Here is a 13,030-nt window from a genome sequence, read left to right on the forward strand (position 1 = left end):
TGTGGCACAGCCCGGCTGGAGCTGCTCCCTGCAGCCCATGGGGGACGGTGTAACAGATGAACTTGAATTAGTGACCGTTGCTCCAAAGGGGCAAGATTTAGCAACTCTCACCACAGCAGCCTCTGCAGCAAGGGGCACTGGCACTGCTGGAAACAGCTAATTGGAAACATCAGAAGTTCAGGTTAAAAAAAAAAAAGCTCACACTTACCAAAGGTGGGTACAGGGTAAAGCCAGCCCTGCTCCTGCCTTATTTGCTTGTACTTGAGTTGTTACTTCCAGAAAATCCCTGGGGAAATGCCTTTGAGATTTTATAACCTGAGGACCCATCTACCAGCGGCTTTCACCATGCACGCTGCCAGTCCATGTAGGAACATGGGCTCCTTCTAAAGTTTTCGCCAAAAGGTGGCATTTTTAAGAGTCCATCATTCAAATCAGACTGGAAACCACAGTCACAGACTGCTCGTTTCAGTACTTTTCAAGGAGAACGGTGTAGCTTACAAGTGCCATTACTTGACACTGAAATCACTTACCCTGGAGCGGAAGAGGCTCAACACTTGTGGAAATGGTACCATCACATTTTGTCAGAAGATGGACGAGTCCTAACGAGGATGCCGGGCCATTTGACAGAGTTTAAACGCTGTTTGCTGACCATGAGACACGGCAAGTCGTACCAGGTTGCGGCATTCAGGTATTGCCACCAACAGCAACAAGATTAAAAAAGCGTACAATATCCTCGCCAGTAGCAAGGAAGTACGGCATTTGCCCTTACATCACTGCCTACTCCAAAAAAACAGGGGGAAACAACTTTAAAGAAATAGCTCCTATGAATTAAAGCTTCTGCTGCCAAACGCTATTGTTAAATCTTTGCTGTTGGCAGTGATCAGCTTTCGCTGGCCTATGAGCCATAATAACACCGAGCAATGTGCCAGAGGCACCTTGCTCTCGGCCGGTTCTGATTTTTCCTGCGGTCGTGAGCCGCAGCAGAGGCAAGGATAGCTGCCGGACTGGGTTGGCTGCCGGACTGGGTTGGCTGCCCTAGAACGCTGCAGAGCGAAGCCAGAAAGGTCGGACTAGAAATAAGACAAAATCCAACTAATTTAAGGTCTTTTGAACACTTCGTTCTACTTCACCCATTACTTTAAATGAGATCCACTGAAGGCAATGCATGAAAGACAGACATTTTGTCTGAAAACACGTTTTTGTAATTTATTAAATCTGTACACAGAGTTAGCTAGTACTGTTCTCATCAACGTATTTTTAACCTGCTCCTCCATCATCCCTCCCCAGGTCAGCAGTCTGCTCTATTGAATAAACGGAAGGCAAAGCCCTTTGCCTCCTTGGGTAGCCTGAACAGCAGTGGTTCCACTCGTCCCGAAAGGCTCAGCAGCCAAAAGGCAAGTTTGATTATTTTATTTAAAATTAAACATTTCTTTCTGTTCAGCTACTGCGTGTGGAGCCAAACATTGTGTCTGATCATTGTTAGTGCCAGGAAAAACTGCTCCATGAAAACTGATCCGAAATTAGAGACCTTAACAGATAACAAAGCTGTCAGAGAAACAGCTTCTCAGATGTTGCCTTAGAACTGCAGGATTTGGGTTTATGCTGAAACTTTTTACCATTTTAAGCTCAAAGTTGCTCTTATCTGTGGTGAAGAGAGGTTTTATTGTTACTGGACAGAGTTACTGGTGTTGAAAAACAGCAATGATTTTGCTTAGTTGTAGTTGCACTGATTTCACAGGGCATCAGGAGGTTCTGTTAAAAGCTAAATCTTTCATCGGTTACTCCAGACAGCACTGTGCAAGTCCCAAGTCAATATAAAAACAAAATTAAGCAAATCAGAGAAAGCTCCTTGGAAACGCATGGGTAGGGAAAAAAACCCAAACCAATCTGGACACTTCACTTGGGATTGTCATTTTCTTGAAGAATGCCTTTAAAAACCAGAAGAACATCCCAGAACAATCTGAAGACTCAAGGACCTTGGTCAACTGGTTTCTGCCCTCAAATACTGGCTTCATCACTCCAGGTCAAATTTGCAGTTTCTACCACTACATGTGGTTTTTCACATCAAATCATCGTAATTAACATCTGTAAAGTGCTTTGAGATAGTGCTACAAAAATACTAATAGTTAAAAGAAGGGCAGAACATCTATTATCAGCACCTAGCTGATTATTACTACTTGTTTTTTTCCTCAGAGCAGCATCACTATGTTCTCCTTTGACTTCCTATTAACAAAGAGCAAGGTGCCAGCGTTGGAGATGGCACGCAGGCAAAAGGAGTTTCTGCAGGGCAGTGAAAGAAGGATGTATTGGAACACATGAAGATGTCTTCTGGAAAGATGAATGAAGCAGAGCTCCAGAACAGGATGGGTATTTACTTCCCAGCTACATCAGGAAAGCAGTGCCACATGCAGATTCACGTGCACAAAACTATGCAGGAGGCTTTAGATACCATAAATATTTGCCAAACAAGGAGAGAGGTGGTGCTAATCTTAAAAAAGTATTTCAAGACCAATACTTTTTGGGAGGAGGACATAACTGCTCATTAGAAGCTATTGCCTGAGGGCTGTTAACTACTTAGTAGTAAAATCCTGCTACCTTTCCAGTTGACAGTAACTTCTCTCTAGTTAGCAGCTTCACAAAAGCAATCCTTGTATGAATCCATAAAGCTTTCCCAGGTTTTTAAAAGGTTAATTTTACCATTATAATTGCACTTTAAAAACAGGCATCAACCCCTATGCACTCTCCCCAAACACCTCCTTGATTTATCAAAGTGGAAAGAAAGGCTACAATTATTCACTGTCCTACAGCTACCAGGATTTGAAAGGTTTGATTTAGGTGCCTGAAGAAAGGACGCAAACACCCAGTTTTCAGATCAGGAAAAAGTGTGCATTTTAAAAAAACAGCAGGCTTCACAGCTTGGCTTGCATCGGCTTCAGGTGTTTGTGGAAAGACTCATGAACCTGTAAGAGGACAAGACAGTGGTTACAACAAGGTCAGCCCTGAGCTTTAAAACAGTTTTGGCTCTTTACATCTTGCAGTGTGGTTTTATACTAAGGAAATTTGAATCAGAGGCACATGCCTTGGGGATTTAAGAACAGCCAGCTAAGTCCTGTATTTGAGTGGCTGCATGACACAAAGGATGAGAATATAAGCCAAAACAAATAGCTTCCCCACTACCTTTCCTGTAAGAAAAAAGAACGCAAGACATCTTATGTCCTTACAGACAATTCTTCGGCATTTTAATTCAAAGAAAACTGGTGGAGGTCTCCTAAGGGGACTGTAATGAAGCTCCTAAGCCCCGCTGACTTCAGAAGCACAAAAAATTGAGCAAGTTCTGGTGGGATTTAACTACAATCGCAGCCTCCGGCAGCCCATCGTAGGAGATAGTCTGTCCAAATCAAATAAGGGCTGTAAAGGCCACCGAGACAGGATTTAGAGTTCTGTTTTGGCTGATGGAAGAGGGACACTGACTCTTCTCAGCTCTGTTTCTTTTATTAGCTCAGCTGTAGCTACAGCCTTAGGGCAGATATGCAACACCTGACACTTAAGTACTACATGAGAGCAATTTATTTTCTTCTCCAGTCACTACTACTGCCTGAAGGCACCAAAAGATTTGCCAGAAAACAGGTAAGGGTTTCGCAGCTACTGTCACTAAGCAGAATTAACAGCAAGTGATAATTTCTTTAAATTCAATGAGATTATTCCATTTTTTTCTCTAGGGAGAGTATGATTTCCTCCCTCAACTGAGAAACTCAACAGTATCCCAACAGGGATGTATGTGAGGTACACATGGGAGAGTAACTGAAGAAAGTATGCTGAAAGCAGAGGAGCAGAAGTAGGTTGCTAGTTTCGGTCCATTACCACTAGTGACTTCTCTCCCCAGTTCATGAATTATGTGCTGAGATCACTGAATCAAAATTAAAAAACCCTAAATTAGGTTATTTCTCTGGACACATGTGACTTAAAGATGAAGAAATAAAGTTTCTTTACCTCTGTTTTGTTCAGTGGGGATTTCTTTGCCCACTCAAACATGTTCTCGTAGACATTGCCATCATACCGGCCAAGCACAGATCCAAGATGAACGTCATGAAAGTCAAAGGAGTCCACCAGCGCTACTGCATTGGGACGAATTATAGCTAAGAGCTCTTTCACACGCTGGTTCACTTGAGTAATTTGGGCATCGGTCAGAATACCCGCCTTGGAAAAAAAAAAGAGATTATCAGAAGAGTATGCAAGTCGCGAGAACCTTCCCTTCCCCTATGGTCTAACATACATCAGCCTTCCCACACACAAAAATGCAGCAGTTCATGAACACTAGATTTTTTTTTTCCAAGTGCTAAGTAATCAAATTGGCAATTTGCCATAGAGTACAAGCAAAAGGAGATGCCTAGCATAGCCCACCATACTGCCTAGCTATTTAATCTCTGATGGGAGACTCATGCTTTAGAGCACCTGTATGTTAACTTCAGTAGCAAGTTTTCTTGAAGAACGTGCACTTGTGTATATTAAATTCTTCCTGGTTTCAGGGAACTTTTTGGTAAGCAGCAAAGAAAATAGGAAGGCAAAACATACCACATCTGCCTGAAGACAAAATAAAACACTGCTGCACAAATACATTGTCAAACTGAAAAAATGAAGAGAAGAAAAGTAATGCCTGACAATTTAAACCCATTCACTGAAGGATGGGTTAAGATTTGGAGTACGAGATCCCCCTTTTGTGCACCAATTTACAAATGCATAGAGCTCTCGGAGCATGTCTAACTTATCTCTCATTTATTAACTCCTTGTTTTTTAACAAACAACACCTGATCACCAACTGGAAAACATTTAAGCTAACCTAGACAGACGCCATGTTACCATTTATCATCCAACTCTGCTTCTGGCAGATCACAAGGGACACTTGACAAAAGCCTTCCATCAGACCTGCACTGCTAATGGCCTTCTGGAAGTCAACAGTCAAGACCTTACACCTAAGCATTCATGCAACTTTGCATTTAAAGCATCTTTGCAAACAATGACTCTGGCTCTAGAGATTTAAAGCGTTGGAGAAAGACACCAACCTGCAAGAAATCCCCTGTGTTCTTACTGATCCCATACAGTGCATACAGGAGAGACAGCTCAGTCATGACAGCACAGACAGCTGCATTACTGATCTCAGACAGCTTTGCTGTGAAAAGCTTCACTATCACGTAGTGACAGTGTGCCTGCAAGAAATGAAAGGAAGGTGAATCAGGTTCATGAAGAGATGAAAAGCTCTTATAGCATATTTCTTTATCAGGCACGTCACTGACCTCAGATGCTCGCACAAGATCAACGGAAGTTCTGTTCCAGGCATCCTCCTTGCTCTTTCTGTGGTTCAGTTCAGCTTGCAAATTCTTTGCTGCAGCTTCTACAAGCCTATTTCATAAAAGGAAGAAAAACAGGTTATGCAATAACACCACATTAACAAGATTACGTACACTGAATTAATATGAATTTCAGTCTAACACATCAGAAGAACTCAGAGGTCGTGTGCCACAACTGAATACATTGCCTGGAGTGAGCAGGTGTGGCTCTAAAACCCCTATCATCACTGCTGCAGCTAGAACACAGCTACAGAAGGGTAAGACGACATTTGACAGCACATATGTGGTGCTTGAATACTTACTCACATGTAGGTATCTGTTCTACTCTCACACTTCCTTCACAACAGGCTTTAATATCAGGATTGTTTCTCTCCAGATAGATCTCTGAGCAGTTTGAACAATGTTGGTATTTGTATGCTCAAATATACTTCACATTTAAATAAGAAAAAGATATTTCAAAATGGAACAGAGCAGAGTAACTAGGCTATGTGTAGGCGTAGCCTATGCGTATGTAGCCTCTTGTAACCTCAAAGCATTTAACACTGACCCAACCTCGTAAAGTGTGTCACTTCTTGAAAGCAACACATGGAGCAAAGCTTTGCAAATCACGTCTTGAGAATCTAACATTAACAGGGCAGCACATCACTGCCATCTCCCAAGTCACGCAGTTTTATTGGTGCTTGGCTCAGTCTAATAAGTGTGAACTCACCGGGCAGCACGTGCTTTGTAGGCCTCCACCAAGCTGACTGGATCATTGATCCGCACAGTCACAGTCCTAGCAGCCACGTGCTGTGGCTGAATGCGTTGCCTGGAGAGATCATTAAGGTAGGACACCATGCCAGTAACCCGCTGCCCAGAACTAACTTGGGTGTAGCTTTTGACAAGGAACCTGAAAATAGAGACAACAAATAGCAACTTACTCATGAGTTGTTTGAATGGAGAGAAGTCATCTTACCTGGGGTCAGACTAGCAAAGAACAGTTGTAGGCACATACTTTTCTGTCAAAAATAAGGCAAGGGATAGAAACATGAGACACCAGTTTCATGGTAATACGGGATGCTCTTCTGCTCATCACTTCAGCTACAAAGGTCATAATGCCAAGGCAAGAATGTCTAGGACACAACAGGACATAAGCTACCATACCTAGCTGTCTGCAGCATCATGACTGTGTTTTCTCCCTCGTAGGTGCAGGATGGTGTGAATGTGACATAGATGTCAGGTATGCCACTGCAGCGAGAGTAGCCATGCCCACCACATGCCATCCGACATTCCTCAATACCAGCATTGGCAGTCCAGGAAGTGAACGCCTTCAGCCCTGCTGTCAGTGCATGGAGCTGATGGACAAAAGCAAAGCCAGATTTTTTATTTTCCATTCTCAGCTTGCACACATACGTGCTAAGTACTGCAGCTCCCAGAAGAAAGCAGAGTCAACACCATCCTTCCAGTGTCCCACAGGCTCTTGTTTTTCTTGCAAGGACTCTTTCCTGAGCTGAACTATTTATATGAAAGCCTCTATACCTGTAAAGATTTCTTTGGAGTACCCCATCTTTTCTGTCTCTATGCGTTATGTCCAGGATTGTTTTCAATTGCCTATTGTCACTTCGGTTCCCAGACAGAATCCCTAACGGAAAACTGACATTTTACAACCCTAACCCCTCAGTATCGTACTGATACCTTTGATCAACACACCAATTCTACCCTAGTGACTTGGAAGAGCAATCAAGAAGCTACAGCACAAGCATAAGACCAGCCTTAACTCCACTCCCAAGCGATATGCCATCATTCCTGGAAAGCCACCTTTTTAAAAAAAAAATATATTCACAGTAGCTTCCTCACTGTGCATTACTCCCTATTTTTTTTGTAAAGGGCTGCTAAATGAATAGTGCAAATAAAGAAATAAAAGTCACCAGCGTATACTGGGCTTGGGATCCCCGAACCTAAAGAATTACAAGGTGTCTCAGGAGTGAAAGCCAAAAAGGCTTGATGCCTTTTCTCCCATGCTGTAAAGAAACCTTACATAAAATCAACAGAGGACACAGTACCTCTGGCAGCTCACTCAGATCCCCTTCATTGATGTCTCCACTAATACGACGATAGGTGTCTTTTATGTAGGCTCCCACAAAGTGAAAAGCATATGCTGTTGCCAGGAGAGGAAAGAGTTTGTATTGTTGGGTCTGATAATCCAAGATCTGGGGTTCTGGTTCCCTAGAGCAATATACAGATGAGTTAGTATGCCAGTAGCTAGCAAACTGCCGTGAAGTCCTGTTCAGCTCCAAGTAGCTTCTCCACTTGGATAGTACCAGCTGCATCCGTATCAAGCCAGACTATCTAAGACTATACAGCAAAAGCCTCTGGCAGGGGGAAGGCATTTTGGCAGTCAAGAATGGAAGATTACTCATTTCCCAGGATGAAACAATGTTTTGAAACTACCAAGTGCCAAAGCAAACATCATCAACCACAGTCCCTCTTCTCTCCAGTATTTGGGAATTTTCCCTCAGCACTTAGGCTGCTCTTTTATTTCACTGTACTTACCCTGGCTTTAGCTCAGACTGGTGTCTCACTGCACTATAGCGGATGGCAATGGTACAGGCCCGGGACAGGGAGCGAGCTGAATCGCCTACAATGAGAGATCGGATGAACACCATGGTCCCGTAGGTCAGCTTGTCACTAAGAGGTTTCACATAGGTGCCATCTGGTTCAACCTACCAAAAAAAACAAACAACCAGGCTGTTGATTTTTAAAGTTTCCTCCCTTTTACATGTTCACATCTCAAGCTCTAAACTCAAAGTAGCACTTACAAGCAACCTACAATCTTGTTGGTACACTATTCAACCACACAAGAGGACTTGAAGTGTCCATTTCTAACAGCATATGCTGAAATTCACTGCTTTACCTGGGCATATTTCATCAGCATGTTTTCCCGAGGAATTCTGAAGTTGTCCATTTTCAGGTAGCCATTATCCATTTCATCATAACCAAATTTTGGCCCGATGTCACCCACCGTAATACCTGCCACAGACAAAGCCGCTTGCATTACGAAATAGGAACTAAACACCACACGAGAGGTTCAATCCTTCTCCAATAGACTGTTTAGTTTTCTAGCAAGTCCTAGCATTGTTAGGAGTAACAGCTGACGAGGACCTTAATCTCTTTGATGGAAAAACGGACATCAAAACATGGGGATCTTCACAATTTACATGCAGTCCTACTATCCAGCCACCGGGGGAGCTGCCTCTGAAGATCATCCAGCTCACTTCTAGCTAGAGAATGATGAAAGGTATTCTTTCCCTTTCAGAAAGTAGGACATGCTGCCTCACAGAACGCATAGCTGGGAAACACTGGGACAGAATCAAATCCCACACCTTCACATTGGAAGTGTGACATGAAAGATGATTTAGCGGTAGTTCTGTCATAAGAAAGACTCCTTCAAGCCCTGTGACCTACCATCTACTGACTGAAATCAGCTAGTGAAATAACCTGTGTACATTAACAAGACACATGCAGCTGTATATAGCTGGAGAGAAACAGTTCTAACGTATTCCATGAGTGCTAAACCCTTAACGTTAATTTTTACCTGGCAAAGGTTCGTGGGTGCCCAGCTGCCGTATGGGAACAATGAAGGCATGCAGCCCTTTGCACTGGCCCTGAGTGTAGAGCTGAGCCAGAACAACGGCATGGTTCGACGTCTTTCCAACTGCAAAAGGAATGGGAGTCAAGGAAAAAAAAAGTCAACGAACTTATATACACAGAGTCTCTTTCCTTAAAGCAGGATCTGTGATTACCTTAACCACATGATGCGTTAGAAAACCAGATTTACAACACTGGTTATCATCCAAATTCTACAGCTAGACAAACAATGATGCTCAAGTCAATGAAAGTCGCACGATATGATTCGCTCAACTATGCAATACCAAGTCCTTGGCAAACCTGCCAGTGGAGCTGAAGGAAGTATGAAGATTTTGATACAACCGATCAAAAATTACACCAAATCCATACAGTGTGAATGATTCTGAGAAACAATTCAGAGCACACGGATAATCCGAAGTTTTAGTAGGCTCTGACAAGTCTGTTACTTGTTGTGCAAGAGTAACTGCCTTTCAGCCAACTCTTCGGAACAACTTTCAATCATCATTCTGTAGATATAATAGACATGACATCACCTCCCTAAGTTTTTCCATACATCTTCCAGATTTAGACACACAATAATGCACTTACGTCCACCTGGCCACCACTTAATGGAGGTCACAGTGGGGCTGTTGAGGATGAATTCCTGGGTAGCTGGGTCATAAGTAGCTGTAGTTTCTAGACCACGAAGGTGAGTTCCTGAAAACAAGCAAACACATTGTTTTGGCAGAAAGTCAGTCACAAAACAGAGACAAGGACAGAATTGGACAATGGGAAGTTGAACTCCAGTAGTAATGTACAAATTTTAACTTTGCTTTTAGGCTATATAAAGGACTAAATATCAACCAATTAAGGAAGAACAAGTGAGAGTCAGACCATATTCTGGGACCTGAAGCCAATTCTCAGAAAACATGTAATTTTTTTTTTCCCCAGTCGTCTAAGGCTAGTTTTCCAAGCACCTCCAATCTGACACCTTTTTGCTACTACATACCAGAAGCCCTTTCTCAGTTAAAAAGGTCCACAAAAACACACTCACCTGGATTTCACTAAAACTGCAATCTGATTAAATTGCAAAATAAAAATCGCATACTTTTCAGCCACAAGATGAAATAAGTAGTGCCCATCATCTCTTCATTCCCTCATCAGGCCTACATTCTCCTCACTTGATGGAGCAGTTTCTCCCAAACGAGATCACCCATAGCTCCAAGACAGCAAGTAATGGCATGCATATTCTAGGGTACTTCATATTCTAGGTAGATGAAGAAACTGCAAAAAGATGAAGGTAACAATTCCACGAACAGTCTTTGTCTTCTGCCCCCAACTCTTTACTTCACACACACGCCTGTCTCAGCAGTGGCATTGTCCCTGCATGCTAAAAAACAAAAAATCACCACCAGGCCTACTTGCTTAAACTAGACAAGCTGTGAACACTCCTGATAGTCTGGACTGACAAAGCAAGACAGAGCCAGTGGCTCTACACAAGCGCTTCAACATGAAAAAGGATATCACCTTGATGCAACCACGTTTCCAAAGCATGGAGTTAATGGTAGATTTCCACAGGCAGCTTAACACAGACTTACTTTGCTGGTAAAGGATCTTCGAACCTCACTAGTTGCAAGAGATTCTCCACAGACTTGCAGTGACTTTATGCTTCATACAGTCTCTACAATTCACTTCAGCACAAAGGTAAATCCTGCTCGTTTTTAGAAAGTAATTCTCATCTGCAACTCTCAGATGTCAAAATTAAAGTTTCCCAAGGCATAATATCCTCCCTTTGAAACTTGGATTAAAAGTGTTGCAATCACAATACTGCTGGAGTTATCAAAATCCATTTCAAAGCTTGAAAGCAAAGGAATAGCAACAAAGAACAAAGTGTACTTGAGATAGAGAATTAAAAAAAAAAAACATTTCGTGGTCCAATTAAAAAGAACACATGGGAATGAACTAAAGAACTGGGGGAATAAAGCTCCCCACAAAACATGAGCATTGGAACCAAGTCATCCACATATTCTCTGATCCAAGGTCAGTCCCAAGGTGACAAGCAACTCTTTACTTTTTTTGGCATCTCTTTCAGTACCTTAAAGCTCTGTCCTTTTGTCTTCGCACTGAACGTTAAGTAGAGCAAAGCAGAAGTCACACTGGAAAGAATGGTAAGTGTAGAAATGAACAGATGTCATCAAACTGACATCACCATAGCCATATACAATAATCTATACCGGTTGGAATGGCACAAGAGGAGCACTCAGTAAGCTCATATGTAGAACTACAGACATCAAACTCTCCCATAGGAGAAAAAAAAGGGCAAGTAGCGTGTGGCATAATGATCTATTAAAAATTTCAGAGGCAGTCCACTTTTCCGTATAGCCACAACTGCATGTGTAAAGACTGCGAGGTAAACACACACCATTTTTCCCAGGCAGGGGAATCCTTTGTACACAAAGCCATTCTTAGAAAGAGCATTTAGTGAATGTACTGTACCATGGCCCATTTCAGTCTGGGCATAAGTGCCAATGATCTCCAAGTTCCAGGCAGGCATGAAGAAGCGATCCTGCTGCTCTGGGGTTGCCTGGGTGAGAAGGGTGGGGAGGAACATGCCCAGATGAAGGTCCAGAGGCTCAGGCCGTCCACGATGAACAAAGCTGTGAAGAAGTGTCATGGGATGGGAGCGTGAAGGGAATGTTATGGGAGGGAAGCAAGCATGAGGATTCATGGTGGAGATTCAGGAAGAGACAAAAAGAAAAAAAAATTATTCATGTGTAAATCAGAATTCAGCAAGTGTATTTTAGAAAGACAGAGCACTGTCCTTTTCTCGGGCCTGAATAATAAGAAATTACACTTATTCTGACATAAACATGCTGCAATGCATTTCTTTCTAATCATACATAAAATGCATTTGCAACATTCCCGTATTTTTGATGCACCGTGATTGACAACAAAAAGGATTAATCCAAACCAAAAGAAAGACCAGACCTTCACTATGGTTTGGAAACCAGAGCATCCCTAAGTTAAACGGGCTGAGTCAGAATGTCAGTTTGTTGAAGATGTGATCTGGCTGGATGAAGCAAGCCTTCACCCAAAGATACAAAGTCCACATTTTTTTTTCCATGGTTTGAGCATAGAACCTGGTAGAAGTCCCAGTTTATCCAGCTGAATGAGCTGGGTTTTCACTGAACTTTCTTTTTTTAAAAAAGGGAAGTCCTTTTTGTCTGTACTATCTAGTTCACTTTTTTTTTAATTAAAGATGAGACACAACTAGCATATATTACATTCCAACTCAACTCCCTTCAACTTTTTCTATTTTTAAAAGGTCTCTTAAAAGGACAGTGCTCTGCATGTGTAAGTCAAAGTTGTGAACATAAGCAACTTGGCAAGAAAGCCAACATTTTTCAACCTGTAAATTACCAGCTGTCCAATTAAACATGTTTCAGCAGAACTACTCTTCCTCCAAGTTCTGTCAAACACCACTCTTAGGTCGTTAAGTGGTCTATTAAGCTTTTCAATATAAAGAATTAAACGCTCGTTACATCTTTAAATATTGATAGCTCTGAGTATTAAAATAGTGGGGATATAGATTGAGGATCAGTACCTTCTGTACAAAGGCTGTCCATCTGGCACATTTATGTATGAAAATGTAATTTGGTCTAACAGGAATATATATATATTTAAATGAGATATGCATTATGGAAAGAGCATTGATCTGAGCTTAGCTCAAACTCAGTTGCCATTCTTATCAAAGTAGGAAGAATGCATTCTTGTGTTACCTCTAAACACACTTTAATATGAACTAGCTCTATCCCCAGAGCTTCCTAAGAACTGTAGTTCTTGTCTTTGGTATTCTCAGGCACCTACAAATACATTCAGCCATCTAATAAACCCAGTAGCAATGTTTTCTAAGCTTTTTGACTGAACTGTGACCAAGCTCAACCGAGGAGTAATGGGTTACAGGAATACTAGACTTTAAGAGAATTCAGTACTGGTGAGAAGTACACAGCTGACAGTCAAAGACTGAAAGAAAATCCTTATTTTCTCCTCTGACAATTACTGCAGAAGCATTACTGATG

At 42.1% G+C, this 13,030-nt stretch overlaps 1 protein-coding gene across 1 annotated transcript in view; it reads right to left on the reverse strand.

Annotated features, from left to right (window-relative positions):
* Positions 1-1,184: 1,184 nt before the first annotated feature.
* Positions 1,185-13,030, reverse strand: part of ACOX1 (acyl-CoA oxidase 1, palmitoyl) — a 22,591-nt gene continuing 10,745 nt past the window's right edge. Inside the window, exons 4-14 of the mRNA XM_009324621.1 lie at positions 9,561-9,668; positions 8,920-9,039; positions 8,239-8,354; positions 7,878-8,047; positions 7,388-7,550; positions 6,489-6,679; positions 6,055-6,234; positions 5,292-5,397; positions 5,061-5,204; positions 3,991-4,197; positions 1,185-2,960 (exon numbers count right to left, since the gene is read on the reverse strand). Coding sequence (XP_009322896.1) covers positions 2,910-2,960; positions 3,991-4,197; positions 5,061-5,204; positions 5,292-5,397; positions 6,055-6,234; positions 6,489-6,679; positions 7,388-7,550; positions 7,878-8,047; positions 8,239-8,354; positions 8,920-9,039; positions 9,561-9,668 — 1,556 coding nt within the window. The 3' untranslated portion in view covers positions 1,185-2,909. The remainder of the gene's footprint in view (positions 2,961-3,990; positions 4,198-5,060; positions 5,205-5,291; positions 5,398-6,054; positions 6,235-6,488; positions 6,680-7,387; positions 7,551-7,877; positions 8,048-8,238; positions 8,355-8,919; positions 9,040-9,560; positions 9,669-13,030) is intronic.

Source organism: Pygoscelis adeliae, unplaced genomic scaffold (genome assembly GCF_000699105.1).
Source record: "Pygoscelis adeliae isolate BGI_AS28 unplaced genomic scaffold, ASM69910v1 Scaffold445, whole genome shotgun sequence".
Classification (NCBI taxonomy): domain Eukaryota; kingdom Metazoa; phylum Chordata; class Aves; order Sphenisciformes; family Spheniscidae; genus Pygoscelis; species Pygoscelis adeliae.